This window comes from Micromesistius poutassou (genome assembly GCF_964030765.1).
Source record: "Micromesistius poutassou genome assembly, chromosome: 19".
Classification (NCBI taxonomy): Eukaryota; Metazoa; Chordata; class Actinopteri; order Gadiformes; family Gadidae; genus Micromesistius; species Micromesistius poutassou.
This window is the reverse complement of record NC_140289.1, coordinates 1,139,493-1,162,695: the sequence shown is the minus strand read 5'-3', so window position 1 is coordinate 1,162,695 and position 23,203 is coordinate 1,139,493. Positions and strand designations below refer to the sequence as shown.

Sequence of the window (23,203 nt, the reverse complement as noted above, 5' to 3'; positions counted from 1 at the left end):
GGAAATCCTTGAGCGGTGATGTCACCTCCCAGCAGGAGAAGTGGTTCCTGGTCCGACGCTACTGGGACTGAGCTGTGGGATGGAGGACAGACAGGAAGTAAGTTCACTCCGATGACATGTCGACCACGACCCCGGAGAGCTGTTGGTCAGCCCAGCACCTGACGAAGAGGACACAGATAAGAGCTTCTCTATCAGATTGTGACGTAAACTGACGGCAGTCAGAAACACTCTCATTGTTAACTCTGATCTGTGTATATCCTGCATCTGTATATTGGGTTTACACGTTTATCTTTTGCATGATGGGCCTTTGAGGATGTTGAAATACAACCACTTGGCCATTAATGACTTCCTGGTTCTCCGATAGCCAGACCAAAGACTTACCTGGAACTTTTCATTGCTCACACAAGCAGTCCTCAAGAAGAACCAGACAAAGACACGAGGAACCTTAAAAATAAGCGCATGTGTTTGGAAAACCCATTTGTGGTCAGATTAGTTTAAAAATAAAGTGTGTGTGTGTGTCTGTGTGTCCCAACAGAGGAGGGTGGTCTACTTCGCGAGTGGGGAGACGATGGAGGAGGAAGAGGAGGAGGAGGAAGAGGAAGATCCAACACATGATGAGACGCTCAGGGAAACATCAGAGAGGGTGAAGGACTCAAGAACCAACACTGAATCAGTTGTATCGTCTCACTCTTCTCTCTGAACACTGAATCAGTTGTATCGTCTCACTCTTTCTCTCTGAACACTGAATCTGTTGCATCGTCTCACTCTTCTCCTCTTGTGTTCCTCAGACTTGGAGGTCGTGGAGGAAGACTGGTGGTCTGGTGATGAAGATGTCCCTCCACGGTAACACACACACACACACACACACACACACACACACACACACACACACACACACTCTTTAGCTACGATTCATGATTTACCTACTAAAACAATTGCCTCTCAATGCATTGAGTATTTTATTTGTGCAATGTTATATTTTCTGTTATAACAATGGCATAAAAGCTACGACTACTTCATCACGGATCATTTAAGGAAAAATATATAAATACGATATAAGATATAGCGCCTATATACGGGATATATAACGGTAGCAATCTCTTCCGTTAATACATCATAACATTGTTTGGGTATTTTGACAGTATCGAACATAGTTAGTAACTTTATAGCAGGCAAGGGCCTATAGCAAGTACATGAGCTAGCACACTACGGACTACTCGCATATCCACACACACAAACACCAAATATAAAGACACTTTGCAACATGTTTACGTTAATTTTAGTACTTACTTGTGTTGTGATGTCTTAAACCAAACAAGCTTTCGGTACATCGCTATACCTGATAATTAAGCATCAGGAACTTCGTAACACTTTAGTCGTCCAATCAGCAGCGAGCATTGGCAGCCGGCACTAACCAATCCGGGTACCGTCCGTCGACACAGCGATTTCTCAGAATCTGATTGGTTCTTTTGCCCCGTTAGGAACTGTTAGGACTTTGTTAGGAACTGTTAGGACTTGGTTAGGACTTGTTAGGACTTTGTTAGGAACTGTTAGGACTTTGTTAGGACTTTGTTAGGACTTTGTTAGGAACTGTTAGGACTTGGTTAGGACTTTGTTAGGAACTGTTAGGAACTGTTAGGACTTTGTTAGGACTTGGTTAGGACTTTGTTAGGACTTTGTTAGGAACTGTTTGGACTTTATTAGGACTTTGTTAGGAACTGTTAGGACTTTGTTAGGAACTGTTAGGACTTTGTTAGGAACTGTTATGACTTTGTTAGGAACTGTTAGGACTTGTTAGGATTTTGTTAGGAACTGGCCTCGTCTCGTTATCGCGCTATGTGAAAAAATACGTTCATATTCCGCCGTGGATAAGAACGAGACATAAACACCTTAGTTTAAACTCTGTACTATGATCTGAACAAGAGGCAAACTTGATCAAATATTATGACGTTGAAAGTCACATTTTAACACGAGCATGAGACATCTTAAATAAAGACTAAAAGACGAACCGCCATTTTACTGAAACAATCGTTTTGGTCTAATAGTTATCTTAAATGTCATGAGTTAAATTAATCTTTTAGTGTGTAATAATATACTGTGATATATTTTTAAAATCATGAAGTGTAATTAGTAATTCAGCTGAAGAAAGACTAGAAAAAAGTAAAGTAGTTAACACAGGCATGTAATACATGAGTTAACCAGCAGATGTCGCTGTTGGGCTTTAGTCCCATCTTCATGTGTTGTATAATATATATATAATATATATTTATATGTATCATTTATCACGACAATGTGGATGTCAGAAGCTCTGTTTTTGACCATATTTTGTAACAAATGTGACAGATGACGTTCTTAGTGTGTTTTATTCGTCGGTTTAAGTCCCAATTTGACAGGATTTAATACTGATATTTCAGATGCTAGGCTACATTAGTGTCTCTGCTCCCTGCAGCATGTGACTTCCTGGGGGCGCGGCTGGCCGGCCTGCTGGGGCTGGACGACGCCAAGTACCAGTACGCCATCGACCTGCACCGCCGCCGCCGCCGCCACCCGCAGGTAGGAGAGAGAGCAGAGAACAGAATGGAACTGGACAGAACAGGTAGGAGCCAGCTCAGAGCGAGCAGAGAACAGTAGGCCTGCGGGTAGGAGCCAGCTCAGAGCGAGCAGAGAACAGTAGGCCTGCGCGTAGGAGCCAGCTCAGAGCGAGCAGAGAACAGTAGGCCTGCGCGTAGGAGCCAGCTCAGAGCGAGCAGAGAACAGTAGGCCTGCGGGTAGGAGCCAGCTCAGAGCGAGCAGAGAACAGTAGGCCTGCGGGTAGGAGCCAGCTCAGAGCGAGCAGAGAACAGTAGGCCTGCGGGTAGGAGCCAGCTCAGAGGGAGCAGAGAACAGTAGGCCTGCGGGTAGGAGCCAGCTCAGAGCGAGCAGAGAACAGCAGGCCTGCTGGAGCTCAGAGGAATGAGAATAGGACAGTAGGCCTACGTCTAAAGTACCAATACAGAAGTGTAGCTTAGTTGTCCATCAATCCTGACTCCTTCTCCTCGATGCTCCAGCTACCTGAGGACCTGAGTGGAGCCAGGGGGGAGAGGGTTGTCCTCTCCGCCAGACCGGACCGCACTTACGGCGCCACAGAACCCAGACGCCTAGGTCAAGGGTCACACAACGAGGCCTATCAGCATGATGGAGACCCCTGAACTAAAAGTAAAGAAGATAAGGAATGTTCTGTGATTTCAGATTTTCTTTGAAAAAACATTTAACAGAAACCTTTCCATTTGTAATTGAACGGCATTTAGTCAAGTGGGATAAGGTGTGAAACTTTGAAATAAAATGTGAAACACAAATCTGTTTTTTAAATCAGTTATTTTTTTTAAAACGGGAAAATATTGTAGCGACCGTTCGCTTGGTCGCCGTGTTCAGTAATTTGTAATTTGTGTGGGGTTAAAGAGTTGGGGTTCACCTAGGTGGTGGTGTATTTGTGTGTCCGACACCACCATTGAGACGTTTATGTTAATTGGTTAGTTTTAGTGTGTTTTTGTGTGTCGTGTGTGTGTTCAATAAAGGCAACTCCCGTAGTCGTACGTTGTCGGGGGCGCAAGAGTTGTAGCAGCTGAACCTGTCCTGTCATTCCCGTGCTGGCCGCCACAATATATTTGAATACAGAGCTGCCAACTCTCACGGTTTCACAGTGTGACACACGTTTTTGCCTGCTTACACACGCTCACACAGGCAGGGCTGCCAACTTTTGGGTTTTCGCTGGCGTGAGATTCTGTAGAATCTTGTAATGCATACCTTATAGCAGGGGATCGGGATAATCGGGATTATCGGGATCAGCGATCGGGATTGTTGACGGGAGGGGGGGGGGCGATCGGGATTGTTGACGAGGGGGTGGACGGACGGACGCGTGTTTGTTTTTTTCCGCCTGTGTGTGGCATGTGTGGCGTGTGAGCGTGTGTAAGCAGGCAAAAACGTGTGTCACACGGTGAAACCGTGAGAGTTGACGGCTCTGCAATCGTTGACTAGCAAAAACAAAGCGAAGCAAAAACGGAAGAATTTACGAAAATCACTTTCCGACGAGGATGGGATTCGAACCCACGCGTGCAGAGCACAATGGATTAGCAGTCCATCGCCTTAACCACTCGGCCACCTCGTCTCGTTACCGCCCTGTGTGAAAAAACACGTTCATATCCCTTCGAAGGACTTAATTAGGAACTGTTCGGACTTGTTAGGACTTTGTTAGGAACTGTTAGGACTTTGTTAGGAACTGATAGGCAGTCCATTCAGTGGAGGGTACGTCTCGTTACCGCGCTATGTGAAAATCTATCTTCGCAGATAACAACGTGTAGACTTAGTTTCAACTCTGTACTATGATCTGAACAAGAGGCAAACTTGACCAAATATTAGGACGTTGAAAGTCACATTTTAACACGAGCATGAGACATCTTAAATAAAGACTAAAAGACGAACCGCCATTTTACTGAAACAATCGTTTTGGTCTCATACTTATCTTAAATGTCATGAGTTAAATTAACCTTTTTGTGTGTAATAATATGCTGTGATCTATTTTTCAAATAATGAAGTGTAGATAGTAATTCAGCTGAAGAAAGACTAGAAAAAAGTAAAGAAGTAGAAACACATGTATGTAATACATGAGTTAACCAGCAGATGTCGCTGTTGGGCTTTAGTCCCATCTTCAATGTGGATGTCAGCCATGAATAAACATTGATTTTAGAGTCTGAAAGCTTTGAACTCGGTCACTTTATTTGCTGCATATTGTTTTGGGTGAATATCTAACGTTATGGTTTTAATGAGCGTCATGACTTAACCTGAACCATAAATACAGACATATATTCCGCTATCAGTAATATGGTTCAAGGATCCGCCTTTACGGCAGGTATAAACCGTGTTCAGGTGTAAAGGTCTCACCTGGTCCACATCCTCACTTAAAGCTCCAGTCTAACTGAAATGAGGACCACTCGTGCCCTGATGACCATGAGGCTGCTGCTGCTGCTCGGACTGGCGTCTCTGGCCGCCGCGCACTCTGTGAGTTATCATTCAATATGCATATTTTATATCAAGTTAAATATATTCTAACATTTATATGTGCAATACATGATAATTAGGAGTAATCAGATTATTTTGTTTCAGATACCTGTGTTTCAAGATGTACATGGTATGCAAAGTCCTTTTTCGTGTGTGGGAGTGTGTGTCTGTGTCTGTGTGCGTGTGTGTGTGTGTAAACATTTATTTTACATTTTTTGTATTGAGTATATTATAAGTTATTTGTAGCAATACTGTATAAGTTAGTATGTCGTATTTGATTGTATCATAGTTGATGAGCACTGAGTGGGAACAAAGTGGGCTCTAAGTGGGCACTAAGCGGATATTAAGTGGACACTAAGTGTATTACTTGGGCCCTAAGTGGGCACTAAGTGGGCTCTAAGTGGGCACTGGGTGGGCACTAAGCCGGCCCTAAGTGTGACAGTGTACCAATGCTTCCAGAGGTGTATCCGAACGGCGAGGATGTGAACCCCCTGATGAATCTGGGTGAGTAGAACTACTAATACATACCAGGCTACCAGTACTACTTCTGCTGCTACTACTTCTGTGTGTTTATGAGTCTCTGTGAGACTTCTGTTCATGAGACTGTGAGTCTATACTCCAAGTTCCGCCGTATGCCTTAATGAAGATGTGATGCATGTTTCACGTGTCGTGCGACAGGTTCAAAGGACAACTTGGTGGAGGGGGACATCCTGCTACCGGTCAGTATGGCTCTGGTTATGGTTAGTAAAACATAACTCCTCTCACATGAACGTGTAACGCATCAACGTGTGGTCGCTACAGGAAGGTCGTAACGCGCTGGTCGATAAACGCTACAGATGGAAGTTTCCTATCCCTTACATCCTGGGAGACGACCTCGGTGCGTCCTGACCTCTTCTTACCCTTAACCTTTAACCCCTGACCCTTAACCTCTGTCCCGTAATCCTTCATCCCAAATCCTCCTTTAACCCTTAACCCTACCTCAAACCCTTAACCCTAACCTCTAAGACATAACCCTTAACCTCTAACCCTTAACCCTACCTCTAACCCATTATCTTTAACTTCTAACCCTTAACCTCTAACCCTTACCACCCATTAAGCCCTCATCCAGAGAGGTTAGCATTGGGCGCTACATGGCTCCCCAGCTAACGGTTCTGCTGCCCCTCAGACCTGAATGCGAAGGGCTGCGTCCATCAGGCCTTCGAGATGTACCGCCTCAAGTCCTGCGTGGACTTCAAGCCCTACGAGGGAGAGAAGACCTTCATCAAGTTTGAGAAGAGAGGCGGGCAAGTCTAACCTCCCTTCTTCCTTACGTACTGTGTTGTGTGTGTGTGTGTGTGTGTGTGAAGCCTTCATAGAGACCAGAACCAGAACCAGAACCAGAGGATCAGTACTAGAGAACCAGCGTAAGGGGCCAGTACTAGATACCAGAAACCAGCCTGGAGACCAGGGACTAGTGAACTAGATCTTAACCTCAGAGCGCAAAGCAGACCAAGATCCATGGGGAACCGGTCCCTCAGGTGGATGAGGTCAATGGGAGGAGCTCACGGTTAGTCTAGAAGTCACCCAGTTCCTTATACGTGGATTGCTCTCCGATGCTGTGGGCGTGAATGTGATTCCGTATCGGGCAGGCCCTGTGGAGCGACATGTGGCCGTGCTGCCGACGGTCACCCCGGAGGTGTTGACAGTGGAGCCCTGGCGTGACTCAACCCCTTCTCCTGGTCTGCTCTCCTTCCAGGTGCTTCTCCAGCGTGGGAGACCAGCAGGACGGGCAGATCCTGTCCCTGGGGTCGGGCTGCGACCACAAGGCCGTGATCGAGCACGAGCTGCTGCATGCGCTGGGCTTCTACCACGAGCAGTCCCGGACGGACCGCGACGACTACGTGGACATCTGGCTGGACCAGGTCATCCCAGGTGGCTGCCCCGTCTCCGTCGGTCCAGCTGTCCTCTGGAGACGCAGTCACCATGAGTGAGCCTCAGTCCTCACACCCTAACGACCTTCTCCCACACAGGAATGGAGCACAACTTCAACAAGTACAACGACGACTTCATCACGGACCAGAACACGGCCTACGACTACGAGTCCATCATGCACTACCGCCCGTTCTCCTTCAACAAGAACGAGTCGGCCCCCACCGTCACCACCAAGATCCCTGCCTTCTTCAACATCATCGGCCAGTACTTGGACTTCAGCCGCCTGGACTTGCTCCGGCTCAACCGCATGTACAACTGCTGTGAGTAGAAGACCTGGAGGCCAGAGGTCTGTGAGCTCTAGAGACTAGAGGCTAGAGGTCTGTGAGCTCTAGAGACTAGAGGCTAGAGGTCTGTGAGCTCTAGAGACTAGAGGTCTGAGAGCTCTAGAGACTAGAGGTCTGTGAGCTCTAGAGACTAGAGGCTAGAGGTCTGTGAGCTCTAGAGGCTAGAGATCTGTGAGCTCTAGAGACTAGAGGTCTCTGAAGCTCTAGAGGCTAGAGGTCTGTGAGCTCTAGAGGCTAGAGATCTGTGAGCTCTAGAGACTAGAGGTCTCTGAAGCTCTAGAGGCTAGAGGTCTGTGAGCTCTAGAGGCTAGAGATCTGTGAGCTCTAGAGACTAGAGGTCTCTGAAGCTCTAGAGACTAGAGGTCTGTGAGCTCTAGAGACTAGAGGTCTGTGAGCTCTAGAGACTAGAGGTCTGTGAGCTCTAGAGACTAGAGGTCTCTGAAGCTCTTCATACTTTATTATTCTATTCCTCACAAGCATGAGCTGATTCCATTCCCCTTGACCAATGAGCTGCTGTCCCGCCCCCAGCCGGCCCCCTCACCCTATTGGACCAGTGTGCCTTTGAGACGGACAGCGTGTGCGGGATGATCCAGAGCCCCTCTGACGACGCGGACTGGGTCCACACCGCGAGCCGGCCGGGGGCCGAGGACCACACCCTGCTGGGCCGCTGCAGAGGTGCACCACCCCCGGGCCTCCTGCTGCTACGTCACCACTAAACTACACCTCCTCACTACTACACCTCCTGACTACTACAACACTAAACTACACCTCCTGACTACTACAACACTAAACTACACCTCCTGACTACTACAACACTAAACTACACCTCCTGACTACTACAACACTAAACTACACCTCCTGACTACTACAACACTAAACTACACCTCCTGACTACTACAACACTAAACTACACCTCCTGACTATTACAACACTAAACTACACCTCCTGACTACTACAACACTAAACTACACCTCCTGACTATTACAACACTAAACTACACCTCCTAACTACTACAACACCAGTAAACTACACCTAACTACTACTACACCACTAAACTATACCTCCTAACTATTACACCATCAACTACACCTACCAAATATTACACTCATGCCCTAACCTAACCTGAGCTGATCAGGTGATGTGTGATGTCATTATGACGAGGTCATGATGACATCACAACGTCGTCTCGCTCTTCTCCAGACGCCGGTCACTTCATGTACTTCGACACGTCGTTGGGCCCCCCCCAGGCCTCCGCCCTGCTGGAGTCCCGGACCCTGTACCCCCGCAGGAGGGCCCAATGCCTGCAGTTCTTCTACAAGATGACCGGAGACCCCCTGGACCGCCTGGTGGTCTGGCTGAAGACGGACGACGGCACCGGCACGGTCCGCAAGATGAGCAAGGTCCACACCTTCCACGGTGAGACTCTTTAGGGGGCCTGAGGGGCCTGGTGGGTCACAGCCTGGGACTCTGTACTGGGTCCTGGGGTGGGACTCTGTACTGGGTCCTGGGGCGGGACTCTGTACTGGGTCCTGGGGTGGTGTCTTCTGGCTAACAAGCTGCAGATGTTTGAGACATTTCTGATGAACACATTTAAAGGGATGAGAGGTCCTGAGGGAACTAGCTACTAATCACCAAGTTAACTAACTTAACGCTTTGGGGGACCATGAAGCTAGGGCAGGGTTTAGGGTCTAGGAGGCTAGGACAGGGTCTAGGGTCTAGGCGGCTAGGACAGGGTCTAGGGTCTAGGAGGACAGGGTCTAGGGTCTAGGCAGCAGGAGGTCTGTGTTGTGAGCAGACGTTCAGAGGTTCTCCGCCCGTTTCCTCCAGCCGACTCGGACCACTCCTGGAAGATCGCTCACGTTCCCGTGGCGTCGGCGGTGAAGTTCCGCTACTCGCTCCAGGCCGTGCGGGGTGGGGCCACGGCCACGGCCACGGCGGGCGGCGGCGTGTTCTTGGACGACGTGGCACTGACGGAGACGTCGTGCCCCGCCGCCGTCTGGCGGATCCAGAACTTCTCCCGCATCATGGAGGCGGCGGACGCCAGCACGGTCATCGACAGCCCGCCCTTCTACAGCCCCGAGGGGTATGCCTTCGGCGTGCGCCTCAAGCCACGCTCCGGTTACCGTGACTACACAGGCGACTATACCGGGCTGTACTTCCACCTGGTCAGCGGCAACAACGACGTGGTGATGGACTGGCCGGCCATCAACCGCCAGGCCCGGCTGGTGGTGATGGACCAGGACCCCGACGTCACCCAGAGGATGTCCACCGCACGCAGCCTCACCACCGACATGCAGACCAGTAAGTCCCCATTGGCAGGGTCAACAGGATGTGTGTGAATCTAGTCTGTAGTAGTGAGGACCAGTAGGTCCCCACTAAGCAGGGTCACATTTATGTGTGTGAATCTATTAAGTGTGTAGTAGTGAGGACCAGTAGGTCCCCACTAAGCAGGGTCAAGTTTATGTGTGTGAATCTATTGAGTGTGTAGTAGTTAGGACCAGTGTGTCCCCACTGGCAGGGTCAACAGGATGTATGTGAATCTATTGGGTGTGTAGTGGTGAGGACCAGTGAGTCCCCACTGGTAGGGTCAACAGGATGTGTGTTTATCTAGTCAGGAGTAGTGAGGACAAGTAGGTCCCCACTAAGCAGGGTCTACAGTGTGTGAATCTGTTACTATGTTACTATACATCGTAACTTATGATGTCTTTCATGTGTCAGTAATCCTGAGGACTCGATCAACTGTAGATAATACTTCAGAGTGGGATGCTTGTAGAAGATGCCTTTCTGTAATACTCCTGGGATATTGAAGGTTAAATCATAGGTCATCCAAACCACCAGGATGACCTGGAGATGGCGCTAGCTACGGCGCTAACTAGCCGCTAGCTACGGCTAGCAGACCCCCTTACGTCCCCCTTGCTTCTCTCCCAGTGGACGACGGGAGGTTGATGTGGGACGACCCGTCCAAGGTGGGCACTCTGGACCCGTCGTGCGGCTGCTACCGCGGGCAGTCCTGGGGGTGGAGCAACTTTGTGAAGCACTTCGACCTGCGGCGCCGCAGCTACCTGAAGAACGACGACCTCATCATCCTCGTGGACTTTGAGGGTGAGACGCCCGTGCTGAGTGACGAGTGGTGTGGGGTCCGGCAGGATAGGACAGACAGGTGGCAGACAGACGGGTAGGACACAGACGGCAAGGACACAGACAGGAAGTAGACAGACAGGTGGCAGACATGCTGGCAGCAGACAGACAGGTAGAGAGACAGACAGGTAGAGAGACAGATAAACTGTAAACAGGTAGCAGACAGAAAAGTGGGACACAGACATGTAGGTGGCAGACAGACGGGTAGGACACTAACGGGTAGGACACAGACAGGTAGAGAGACAGACAGGTAGCAGACAGGCCGGTAGTAGACACAGGTAGCAGAAAGACAGGTAGCAGACGTGGAGATATTTCTTTCTCTGCGGTTCCCCGGAGCTTCTGGAGGTCTGAGGTAGAGAAGGTTTTGGGTTCCTGTGTTGACTGAGAGATTTGATCATCTCTGTGTCTGCAGACATAACGTCTCTGGTGAATACAGAGGTCCCCATCCAGCCCAGACCAGTCTAGGAGGCACGTAAAACACACACACACACACACACACACACACACACACACACACACACACACACACACACACACACACATACATATACTGTTCATATACATATACATATACATGCACACACACACACCTGGCTTTCGCTGTTGTTTATCATGTTATTTTGTTGTGTTTTTTTAACCAGATCCCAGAATCTTTTCTGTGGCAACGAGACCAGACCTGTTGCTCTTGGACACACAAATAATGTAAATCTATAGACCAATCATTCCTTTAACTACAACTACAAAGGCAAATCACGTGCATACATGTGGACTGTTTCAGTTGGATCCAGGTCTAGAAACACGATGTGGAGCTGGAGTCAAGATGGGTCTGGACCTAAATGTCTTGTTTTTTCCTCTCCTGGTGGAGAAGGCCGGAGGGTTGATGTGTTACTCCAGAGTTATGTGTTCTCTCCACTGATTAAACCTCAATAAAGTGTTAATGATTCTTCTGTTGCCCTGCAGTCCTCCTCAGATACAGAACATCTCAGGGTCATGGGAATCAGATTATTCCCACTGCACCCTTCAGACACAACGGGCCAACGGCCAATCATGTTGCTCCACAGGGGCAGGAATCAGAACATTAAAATAAGACCATAATTAAAAGTATAGGATGCTAAGAGAAGAAATACACCAGAGCAGGAATGCATTTAAATCAAAGCTGTGACAAACGTTTGAATCCCTGAGTTTAAATAAAGTTCAGAACTCCGACGTCGTGGAAGTTTCCAACTTAAAGCAGCTTCCCCATGCGGGGTTGTGGGGTCAACTCCCGGGAACAACAAGACCTTTGGCTCTAGCGAGTGGCCCCGGTGTCCCTGAGCCAGGCACTAAATCTCATCCTTTTCCTCGGTTTCTCTGAATAAAGGGTTACGAAAACCCTATAAAGCGTTGACCTTTGACCCTCGGGACTAAAATACTGGACCGTTCCGTATTTGGCAACTAAAAGACCTGTCCCGTAATGAACTGATACGGGACGCACTACTGCCCGCAATCGCGCATAACTCTCCCCCCCCCCCGTCCCGTCAACAACCTGGTCTGCCCGCGATCGCGTATAAACCCCCCTTCCCCCTCCCCCCCCCCCCCCGTCAACAATCTTGTCTGCCCCCCCCACCGCGTCAACAATCTCGATCAAGAGGTGTCCCTTATTTGAAACTCTGGGAGTTGGCAACCCTACTAACCACACGAGTTCAGACTCAGCAGATTTTCACCGTCAAGGCGAACGTCATCTCAGCACCGCGAGGTGTTGGAAGTGAGCCTACTCAGAAAATATAATATCCACTGGTGTCCTCTGATTTATTAACATAAACAATATAAACAATATAAACCCGGCCTTTTCATCAGCTGGGCATAATTCAACAACTGAAGCTGGTTGTACTTTTTGTGGCCTTTAATATTATTAATTAATGCTTTTAATATTATGCAGCAGTATAATGAGATGAGGTCAAACAAGAAGTTTATTATGAAGGCCTCCATGTAGCGTGAATGATCCGGTTGTTTATGGTGATTGATTAACTTTATCTCCTTAAATTAGATGCTTATCAGCCTCATGCTCAACTAGTTATTCATAACACTGTTTAGCCGTAAAGACAGCTTGTTAAAGATGATTTAGTGGCTTTCAAATCAGTTTAAAATGCTGACTATGAGGACCCCGATGTAGAGGTTATAAAATACATAATAAAGGAAGGTTAGCCAAGTTAGCATCAACCTGATAAGACATGATGAAGGACGTACAGGTGAGCTACGTTGGCATCAGGTGAAGGTGAGGGGCGGGGCGGGTCCGCCGTCTGTGTGTGAATGAATGAGTGAATGTGTTGTAAGTCGCTTTGGACAAAAGCGTCAGCGAAATCCCCTAAATGTAAAATGTAAACAGGTTAGCTTCCAGGTGTGACGGTACAGGTGATCTCCATCCAGGTGAGCTACGTTAGCGTACCTGTGTGACGGTACAGGTGATCTCCATCCAGGTGAGCTACATTAGCGTACCTGTGTACAGGTGAGGGGGGCCACGTGCATGGCCTCCCTGTTACTCATTACAGGCGCAGAGTGCCTGATCAAAGTTTGCATCTCTTTATGAGATGTTGGCTCGACGGGCAGAACATCTTTCCACTCAGCGTCCGGACTTCAACATGGACTCTGCGTGGAGAAGCTGTCCACTGCTGGGGCTTCTGCTGCTGCTGACGGTACCCCAGGTTTACACCCTTAAACCTTCACAGATCATCTTCAACATGTGTCATTTAATGGGTTTGCCAACGTGCCGCTGACTGCCCTCTTATCCTCCAGGTGCATGCTGCCCCCCAGGGCTACGGTCGGTACAATGGGGCCCATGTTTCATCTTCTCAAGTTACTGAATGCAAACCCAACTGTTTCTGAGGTAGCATGTGTGTTAGGACCATTTGCGTGTGTGTTTATGCGTTTGTTTTTGTGCGCGTGTTTGCGTGTTTTTGTGTTTTTGTGTGTGTGTGTGTGTGTGTGTTTGTGTGTTTTGTGTGTTTGTGTGTTTTGTGTGTGTGTGTGTTTATGGGTTTTTGTGTGTTTTTGTGTGTGTTTTTGGGTGTATGTGTGTGTGTGTGTGTGTGTGTGTGTGTGTGTGTGTTTGTGTGTGTTTGTGTGTGTGTGTTTGTGTGTGTGTTTGTGTGTGTGTTTGTGTGTTTTTGTGTGTGTGTGTGTGTGTGCGTGTGTGTGTGTGTGTGTTTGTGTGTCAGCAGGGGATGCAGATAAAGGAGAACTCCGGGACGACATCCCAGAGATCAACAGAGGTCTGCTTACTAACTTAACTTAAACTCGTCTCTAATCCAACTAAACTCCCTCCGCTCAGCCGTTCTGTGGTTCTGAGTGCTGTTCGGTGTGTCGTTGTGTTTCTGCAGATCTGGATCACCTGTTCGAGGGAGACATCGCCGGGGACGTGAGTGGATTCTACACGGAGATCTTTGTTTACACGTGTGGTTGTTTGGTCAGCTGTTTGTCTGGAGGATGGCCTACAGACGTGGTCGTTTGTATAGGTGGACGTTTGTGTTTAGAAATGTGTGTTTGTACCTGGAGGTTGGTCTCTGCATACAGTACGTGGTAGTTTGTGTGCATTGTGTTATATGTTGTACACGTTTGTGTTTATAGCCCAGGAGGTTGTGTATGTTTACATTGTGTTACATGTTGTACATGTTTGTGTATTATGTTGTACATGTTTGTGTTGACAGCACCGGAGGAACGCCATCCTGAACGAGACGATGCGCTGGACCTTCCCCATCCCCTACATCCTGACCGACTCCTTAGGTGAGCGGTTAGAATCCCCATGGACACTCACCCATGAGCACGACGTCCCCCTCCCCGCTGACCGCTGTCGCCCCCCACAGACCTGAACGCCAAGGGGGTGATCCAGCAGGCCATGGAGGCCTACCGCCTCAAGTCCTGCGTGGACTTCAAACCCTACGAAGGAGAAGCCTCATACCTGACCTTCACCAAGCTGTCCGGGTAGGAGCCCCTAACTATACAACCTGCAACACCAGTACCTTCAACTTCAAACTGCAACACCAGCACCTTAAACTACACACTACAACCCCAGCACCTTAAACTACGCACTACAACCCCAGCACCTTAAACTACACACTACAATCCCAGCACCTTAAACTACGCACTACAACCCCAGCACCTTAAACTACGCACTACAACACCAGCACCTTAAACTACGCACTACAACACCAGCACCTTAAACTACACACTACAACCCCAGCACCTTAAACTACACACTACAACACCAGCACCTTAAACTACGCACTACAACACCAGCACCTTAAACTACGCACTACAACCCCAGCACCTTAAACTACGCACTACAACACCAGCACCTTAAACTACGCACTACAACCCCAGCACCTTAAACTACGCACTACAACACCAGCACCTTAAACTACGCACTACAACCCCAGCACCTTAAACTACACACTACAACACCAGCACCTTAAACTACGCACTACAACACCAGCACCTTAAACTACGCACTACAACACCAGCACCTTAAACTACGCACTACAACCCCAGCACCTTAAACTACACACTACATCACCAGCACCTTAAACTACGCACTACAACACCAGCACCTTAAACTACGCACTACAACACAAGCACCTTAAACTACGCACTACAACCCCAGCACCTTAAACTACACACTACAACACCAGCACCTTAAACTACGCACTACAACCCCAGCACCTTAAACTACGCACTACAACACCAGCACCTTAAACTACACACTACAACACCAGCACCTTAAACTACGCACTACAACACCAGCACCTTAAACTACACACTACAACACCAGCACCTTAAACTACGTAACCTGCAACGCCAGCATTTAACTACGCACTACAACCTGCAATACCACTTAATTAAGAGTTAAAAACATACAGCCTGTAATACCACAGTACCCGTCTCACAGTACCCGTCTCTCAGTACCCGTCTCACAGTACCCGTCTCACAGTACCCGTCTCTCAGTACCCGTCTCACAGTACCCGTCTCTCAGTACCCGTCTCACAGTACCCGTCTCACAGTACCCGTCTCACAGTACCCGTCTCACAGCAGCGGCCTCTCAGTACCCGTCTCACAGCAGCGGTCCTCCCCAGGTGCTGGTCCTTCGTGGGGGACCTGAAGGAGGGCCACGCCCGGGGCCAGAACGTGTCCATCGGGGCGGGCTGCGACACGCGCGCCATTGTGGAGCACGAGCTGCTGCACGCGCTGGGCTTCTACCACGAGCAGTCCCGCGCCGACCGGGACAGCTACGTCCACATCTGGTGGGACCAGATCGTGGAAGGTCCGTAGAACCCCCTCGAGACTGAGGTCAGGTTAGTTAGACTAGGTCAGGTTAGTTAGAGTAGAGCAGGTTAACCTGCACGCACTACTAACCACCTCTAGACTAGGTCAGGTTAGTTAGACTAGAGCAGGTTAGTTACACTAGACTAGGTTATATAAACTAGACTAGAGTAGGTTAGTTACACTAGACACTAGAGTTAGATGGTTCTCCTGTGTCCTCCTAGAGGAGGGCTGTGGTTCTACAGGAGAACCCAGCAGGACGTTCCTGACCCGTTCTCCCTACAGGGAAGGAGCACAACTTCAAAAAGTACGACGACAGCTTCATCACGGACCTGAACACGGCCTACGACTACGAGTCCATCATGCACTACCGCCCGTTCTCCTTCAACAAGAACGCCTCGGTGCCCACCATCACCACCGCCATCCCCGCCTTCAACGCCCTCATCGGCCAGCGCCTGGACTTCAGTGCCACCGACCTGACCAGACTCAACCGCATGTACGACTGTGGTGAGCACGCGCACATGCTCGCGCACACACACACACACACACGCGCACAAGCGCACGGAAACACGGAACCGCATCATAAGCTTACACACACGCAGGCTATATACGGCACAAACATGCAAAAGATTAGCCTAATTTAAATATTATGATGACAATTGCATAGAAATAGCATGTGGATTTTCCACATGGGCTGCATGAATGAACACTGTAGGCCTATAGTAGGCTATGCCATGCGTTAAAATAATAATAATAACAAGTATATATATGAAGACCTCTGTCTTCATATATATAAGTTTATCCCAGCCTTCCAAAACAAAATTTTGTTTTAGGGTAAATGGTTGGTTAAATTATAAAGAACAGCTGATATAGCGGTAAGTTGTACTTTTAAACTTAAAACTTTTAAACTTTTGAAGAACGGATGCATGCGGATGCACAGCCGCTGGCTAGTGGCTGGGAGCGCATCTGTTCTGCTATCGGCTAGTAAGGGCTTTCTGGATATGTCCATGGGGTAATCTGCGGTGAGTGTTTACATGCAATAACGCAAAGTTTATACTGTTTCGCCACACTATTTGAGTTAAACGAGCACGGTGGTGTCTCGTAAGGAACCAACTTGTGTTACATGTCTTGGAATGGTTTTCTGAATGTGTTTAGAAGCCCCAAAAGCAGATAAAGAGCTTGCCCCCATAGGATAGCGTTATAGCTATTCCGTAGCGCCGGCAGCCAGTGCAGATCTCTGGCTTGGTCGAATAAATTTTCGTCGGGTTTTTAGCTTCCCTCAACATGGAGTGACCCTCAGGAAAATAATAGTGGGGTTAAAAATCGCCTGCGTTCTCCTTTAACGGGGATATTAACATAACATAACATATTATGAACACAAGGCGATAATGATAATGTATATAATACTGGTAACAAACGATGTTTGTTAATGTATTGCCGCATATCATTGAATAGACCCACAGTTGCGGCCACAGGACCGTGTCCACATATCATATATGTGTTAAGTTGTCTTTGCCGCAATTTACATGACGACTCAGCGTTTCTGAAGTTGTAGAAGAAACCGCTATTCTATGTGTGAATTAGGCCTATTATTTGGCCATAAACTGAGCCATTTGAAGTTTGAAATCCATGTGGTCAGTCATGTGTCTCAGCAGAGACTGCAAACGTGCTCTCAAAATATCAACTCGTCAAGTTCAAATGCGTTGGCTCTTAAAGGAATCAGGAGATGGAACTCTCATTCATTTATTGCACGTTACGCCCAAATCACATACCTACGGGTTTCAGACCAACCCATTTTAGATTTGCGTTGGCCGCAAGAGTCATTTATCTGCAAGTTAAAATAGTAACAGCGCCAGAACGCCAGAACATCAGGACATAGTGAATTATCAGGACATAGAGGATTATCAGGACATAGAGGATTATCAGGACATAGAGGATTAGAGGATTATCAGGACATTGTGAATTATCAGGACATAGAGGATTATCAGGACATAGAGGATTAGAGGATTATCAGGACATTGTGAATTATCAGGACATAGAGGATTATCAGGACATAGAGGATTAGAGGATTATCAGGACATAATGAATTATCAGGACATAGAGGATTAGAGGATTATCAGGACATAATGAATTATCAGGACATAGAGGATTAGAGGATTATCAGGACATAATGAATTATCAGGACATAGAGGATTATCAGGACATAGAGGATTAGAGGATTATCAGGACATAGGGATTAACAGGACATTGAGGATTAAGAGGACATAGAGGATTATTATGGGAGTGTTTACCGGTTTCCTGTGCAGCCCAGAGCCTGACCCTACTGGACCAGTGCTCCTTCGAGCTCATCAACATCTGTGGGATGATCCAGAACCAGCAGGACGACGCCGACTGGATCCAGACCCTCAGCACCCCCACCCAGCCTGACCACACCCTGCTGGGCCGCTGCCGAGGTACACACACACGCACGCAGGCACGCACGCAGGCACACACACATGCAGGCAAGAACGCACGCACAACCAAATGCCAACATTCAAATGAGGAGGTTATGTAAAGGCTTAAACTGTGGGGTGTTGGTTCTTGTTTTTGTTGTGTTTGATCTGTGTGTGTGTGTGTGTGTGTGTGTGTGTGTGTGCGCCTGAACATGAGTGTGTGTGTGTGTGTGTGTGTCTGCCCATGTGTGTGTGTGTGTGTTTGTGTGTGCACCTGAACATGAGTGTGTGTGTGTGTGTGTGTGTGTGTGTGTGTGTGTCTGCCCGTGTGTGTGTGTGTGTCTGCGTGTGTGTGTGTGTGTGTGTGTCTGCCCATGTGTGTGTGTGTGTGTGTGTGTGTGTGTGTCTGTGTGTCTGCCCGTGTGTGTGTGTGTGTGTGTGTGTGTCTGCATGTGTGTGTGTCTGTGTGTGTGTGTGTGTGTGTGTGTCTCTAGACGCCGGGTACTTCATGAGCTTCGCCGCGCCGGGGGGTCCGGGGGGTCCGGCGGCGGGGGCCAGCGCCCTGCTGGAGTCCCGGGTCCTGCACCCCCGCCGGGACCAGCAGTGCCTCCAGTTCTTCCACCGGGGCCTCACCGCGGGGGACCGGCTGGTGGTCTGGGTCCGCACGGACGACGGCACCGGGGCGGTGCGCCGGGTCCGCAAGATACACACCGTCACAGGTCACACACACACACACACACACACACACACCATCACAGGTAACACACACACACACACACACACACCATCACAGGTAACACACACACACACACACACACCATCACAGGTAACACACACACACACACCATCACACACCATCACACACCATCACAGGTAACACACACACACACACACACACACACACACACCATCACAGGTCACACACACACACACACACACACACACACACACACACACACACACACACACACACCATCACAGGTGTCGTGGCAATTCCCCTTTAACAGAGATTGCGTCTAGGCCAGATGAGATTCCCACTGCAATAAAGCACACAATACATTGGAAAGTAAAATGTCCTAGGTTTTAATGCATGCATACATTAGACTCCTCTCTAGCAGAGTGAGTCCTGATTACAAGTTGACATGGTTTCTTATACAGTTTCAGACCCTCCCCACACAAAAGGTTCATGAAAGAGGAAATGAGCAAATTCTTCTCTTTACGGCCCTTCTGTCCAAACACAGAGGAATATATAGATTGGGGTTCCCGACAAACAAATGCAAATTCCAGATGCTTATCTTTGTGGCGTTATCACCTAAAGACAAGGGTCACTAGACAGCTGGGAGGCAAATGGGCAGGACAATTAGGGTTGAAACTGAGGACACTACATGTTATACAAGAACAGACAAACTTATCAACCAACAATTCAAATAAGAGGATTTTTCCATCACACAGGTAACACACACACACACACACACCATCACAGGTAACACACACACACACACACACACACACCATCACAGGTAACACACACACCGTCACAGGTAACACACACACACACACACCATCACAGGTAACACACACACACCATCACAGGTAACACACACACACACACACACACACACCATCACAGGTAACACACACACCGTCACAGGTAACACACACACACACACACACCATCACAGGTAACACACACACACCATCACAGGTAACACACACACACACACACACACACACACACACACACACACCATCACAGGTAACACACACACACAGACCATCACAGGTAACACACACACACATCACAGGACACACACACACATACACACACACACACACACACACCATCACAGGTAACACACACACACACACACACACACACCATCACAGGTAACACACACACACACACACCATCACAGGTAACACACACACACACACACACCATCACAGGTAACACACACACACACACACACACACACACACACACACACACACACACACACAGACACACATATCACAGGACATACACACACACCATCACAGGTAACACACACACACACACACACACACACACACACACACACAGACACACATATCACAGGACACACACACATCACAGGACACACACACATCACAGGACACACACACACACACACTCTCTCACACACACACACACACCCTCCCAGGTAACCCCCCCCCCCCCTCCCTCCCCAGGCGACGGGTCCGGCCGCTGGCGTCTGGCCCACGTGACTCTGCGGCAGACGGAGAAGTTCCGCTACTTCTTCCAGGGCGTGCGGGGCTCCGCCTCCTCCTCCTCCTCCTCCTCCTCCTCCTCCTCCTCCTCCTCCTCCTCCCCCTCCTCCTCCTCCTCCTCCTCCGCGGGCTCCTCCATCTCGCTCGACGACGTCACGCTCAGCGAGACCGTCTGCCCGAGCGCCGTCTGGCAGATCCCCGACTTCTCCGGCGTGAGTGCGGGCGTGGCCCCCGGCGGGGCCCTCACCAGCCGCTGCTACTCGAGCCCCGAGGGCTACTCCTTCGGGCTCCGCCTCTACCCCCGGGGCTCTGACCCCGCCCGCCCGGACTACCTGTCCCTGTACGTCTTCCTGTGCTCGGGGCCGGACGACGCGGTGATGGAGTGGCCGGCGCTGAACCGGCAGGTGACCGTCACGCTGGTGGACCAGGACGCCGACGCCACGCGCACCATGTCCTCCAGCCTCAGCTTCACCACCGGTACACGGGCCCCCCCCCCGCCGCCGCCCACTGACAGGCCCCCCCCGCCGCCCACTGACAGGCCCCCCCCGCCCACTGACAGGCCCCCCCGCCGCCGCCCACTGACAGGCCCCCCCCGCCCACTGACAGGCCCCCCCGCCGCCGCCCACTGACAGGCCCCACCCAGTCACAGGCCCTGCCCACTGACAGGCCCTGCCCACTGACAGCGCCCACTGACAGGCCCCCGCCCACTGACAGGCCCCGCCCACTGACAGGCCCCGCCCACTGACAGGCCCCCGCCCACTGACACGCCCACTAAAATGTCCTGCCCAGTGACAGGCCCCGCCCACTGACAGGCCCCCGCCCACTGACAGGCCCCCCGCCCACTGACAGGCCCCCGCCCAGTGACAAATCCCGCCCACAAACACGCCCTGTCGACTGACAAGCCCCGCCCACTAACACATCATACTAAGATCATCACTGGGTATGAAATGATACATAACATTAATAATATTAGACGTTAAAGTGTTTGACCCCTGACCCCAGACGCAGCGGGCCCCTGGCAGAGGCCCACCGAGACCTCCGGGGCCACTTGGGACCCCAGCTGCAGCTGTTACCGCGGCAACGCCTTCGGCTGGAGGACCTTCATGTCCCACGAGCAGCTGGGGAGGCGGAGCTTCCTGAAGAACAACGACCTCATCATCACCGCTGACTTCAACGGTACCGGGCTTCCTGTTGACCCCGTGACCCCACACCCCAAGCGTTACCGCTCTGATCTTTGACCTCTGACCTCTGACCTCTCTCCCCAGTTTGACCGTTTAGATCAGGGACGGTGCAATTGGCGGCTTGTGGGCCACATGCGGCTCGCATCCCCCCTCTGTGAGGCCCGCAGATAATTTAAGATAAAAAAAAATAATAATAATACTTTTTTTATACTTTTTTACTTTTTTTAAAATTTTTTTACAGAAAACTAGATCAACAAAAACCGTACCTTTCAGTCAAGATGAGAAGCAAAGTATCTTTTCATAGAATGGCAAAGGCAAACCCATGTGTCTAGTTTGCTTAGAAACAATATCAGTCATGAAAGATTTCAACTTAAGTCGCCACTACTACAGCTGCACTGAATATAATGCTAGTTGTTGCACTTAATGTTGGGCCACTGTTGTTCAGTTTTGTGCCATCATTGAATGATGTACATGTGAGCCCTTTGCACTGAAAAAAATAAGAATCACTCATGTGGCTTTTAAAACAAACTTGTTGTGTTTGTCGTTTAACAAGTACGAGTATAGACATGTTAAAAATGGCATTTGAGCATGGAACATATGAAATTAAAGTATGTTGGTTCAATTAACATACAGTACATAGGCTATGAATCTGAATGATTTTTTAGGTAGTGGCCATCCCCAGAATGCACCAGAATACAGGAAATCACATCTACCAAATTCAACATTTTCTGGGGGAGGACCCCCAGACCCCACGTCCATGACTACCCCACACCAACAACTTTCATCCGACCACCACTGACACAGACATATATCTACACATAATTTGTTATTTTATTTTTAATTATTTTGTAGGTGGCCCCCCTGATGCCGATGATGAGAAGTCGTGGCCCTCTTAATCATGAAAGTTGCCAATCCCTGGTCTAGATCAAACGAAGCATTTAAGCTTTAGCTTTTAGCTATCGCTCGTTAAGCCTCGTTAAGCCTCATTAAGCCTCGTTAAGCCCTGTATGTAACCCTGAATGTAAACATTCAGAATGTATATACATATATATATATATCCATTATGTGTATGTATATCCATGTGTATATATATATATAGATATGATATAGATCTAGATCTAGACATAACGTAGTAACCCCACCCCGCTGTGGTCCTCAGACCTGACCCACCTCCTCCGCACCGAGGCGACGACGCCGTCAGCGGCGCGTACCGATGACATCACAGACCCCGGTGACCTCACAGACCCCGGTGACGTCACAGCAGGGGCGGGGCCCGCCAGGGGGCGGGACGGGGGTGGGGCCCGGGAGCGGCGTGCGGCCGGCGGCGGGGACCCCTGCTCCCCCAACCCCTGCCTCCACAGCGGCGTGTGTGTCAACACACACGGCGCCGCAAGCTGCAGGTGAGCGTGTGTGTGTGTGTGTGTGTGTGTGTGTTAACTTAACTTAAACTTAACTAATCAACCCTCACAGGAACACCAACAAACTAAAAAGAAGGCATGATCTAAAAAAGATTCCTAACATTAAAATGTAATAACGTAAATAATATCACTATGTTATAACAGGTGATAATAACATTAGTGATGACACTATGTTATAACAGGTGATAATAACATTAGTGATG

The 23,203-nt window shown here is 49.2% G+C and overlaps 3 protein-coding genes and 1 non-coding gene across 4 annotated transcripts; 3 read left to right on the top strand and 1 right to left on the bottom strand.

The window, feature by feature from the left end:
- Window positions 1-79: 79 nt before the first annotated feature.
- On the top strand, window positions 80-3,188 carry LOC311363666 (protein FAM177A1; the record flags this gene model as incomplete). Its single annotated transcript, XM_084483623.1, has 5 exons — window positions 80-97; window positions 536-643; window positions 789-843; window positions 2,450-2,553; window positions 3,048-3,188. The coding sequence occupies 5 exons, from the start codon at window positions 80-82 to the stop codon at window positions 3,186-3,188; spliced, it is 426 nt and encodes a 141-aa protein (XP_084339749.1).
- Window positions 3,189-4,062: 874 nt separating this feature from the next.
- AC3HAE_034312 (transfer RNA serine (anticodon GCU)) lies at window positions 4,063-4,144 on the bottom strand. Its single transcript has one exon. It is a non-coding gene; the product is annotated as a tRNA-Ser (tRNA).
- An 833-nt stretch (window positions 4,145-4,977) lies between these two features.
- Window positions 4,978-10,892, top strand: LOC311364220 (meprin A subunit alpha-like; the record flags this gene model as incomplete). The annotated part of the gene is made up of 13 exons (XM_084484227.1): window positions 4,978-5,034; window positions 5,140-5,164; window positions 5,494-5,538; window positions 5,713-5,753; window positions 5,836-5,911; window positions 6,200-6,317; window positions 6,770-6,945; window positions 7,044-7,265; window positions 7,818-7,964; window positions 8,490-8,705; window positions 9,117-9,590; window positions 10,218-10,391; window positions 10,840-10,892. The coding sequence occupies 13 exons, from the start codon at window positions 4,978-4,980 to the stop codon at window positions 10,890-10,892; spliced, it is 1,824 nt and encodes a 607-aa protein (XP_084340353.1).
- Window positions 10,893-12,637: 1,745 nt separating this feature from the next.
- On the top strand, window positions 12,638-22,986 carry mep1a.2 (meprin A, alpha (PABA peptide hydrolase), tandem duplicate 2; the record flags this gene model as incomplete). The annotated part of the gene is made up of 15 exons (XM_084484226.1): window positions 12,638-12,655; window positions 13,031-13,099; window positions 13,200-13,224; window positions 13,625-13,675; window positions 13,784-13,821; window positions 14,111-14,186; window positions 14,267-14,384; window positions 15,533-15,720; window positions 16,005-16,226; window positions 18,026-18,172; window positions 18,646-18,870; window positions 20,363-20,451; window positions 20,596-20,878; window positions 21,404-21,577; window positions 22,742-22,986. 15 exons carry the CDS (start codon window positions 12,638-12,640, stop codon window positions 22,984-22,986), a joined length of 1,968 nt encoding a protein of 655 aa, XP_084340352.1.
- Window positions 22,987-23,203: the final 217 nt, after the last annotated feature.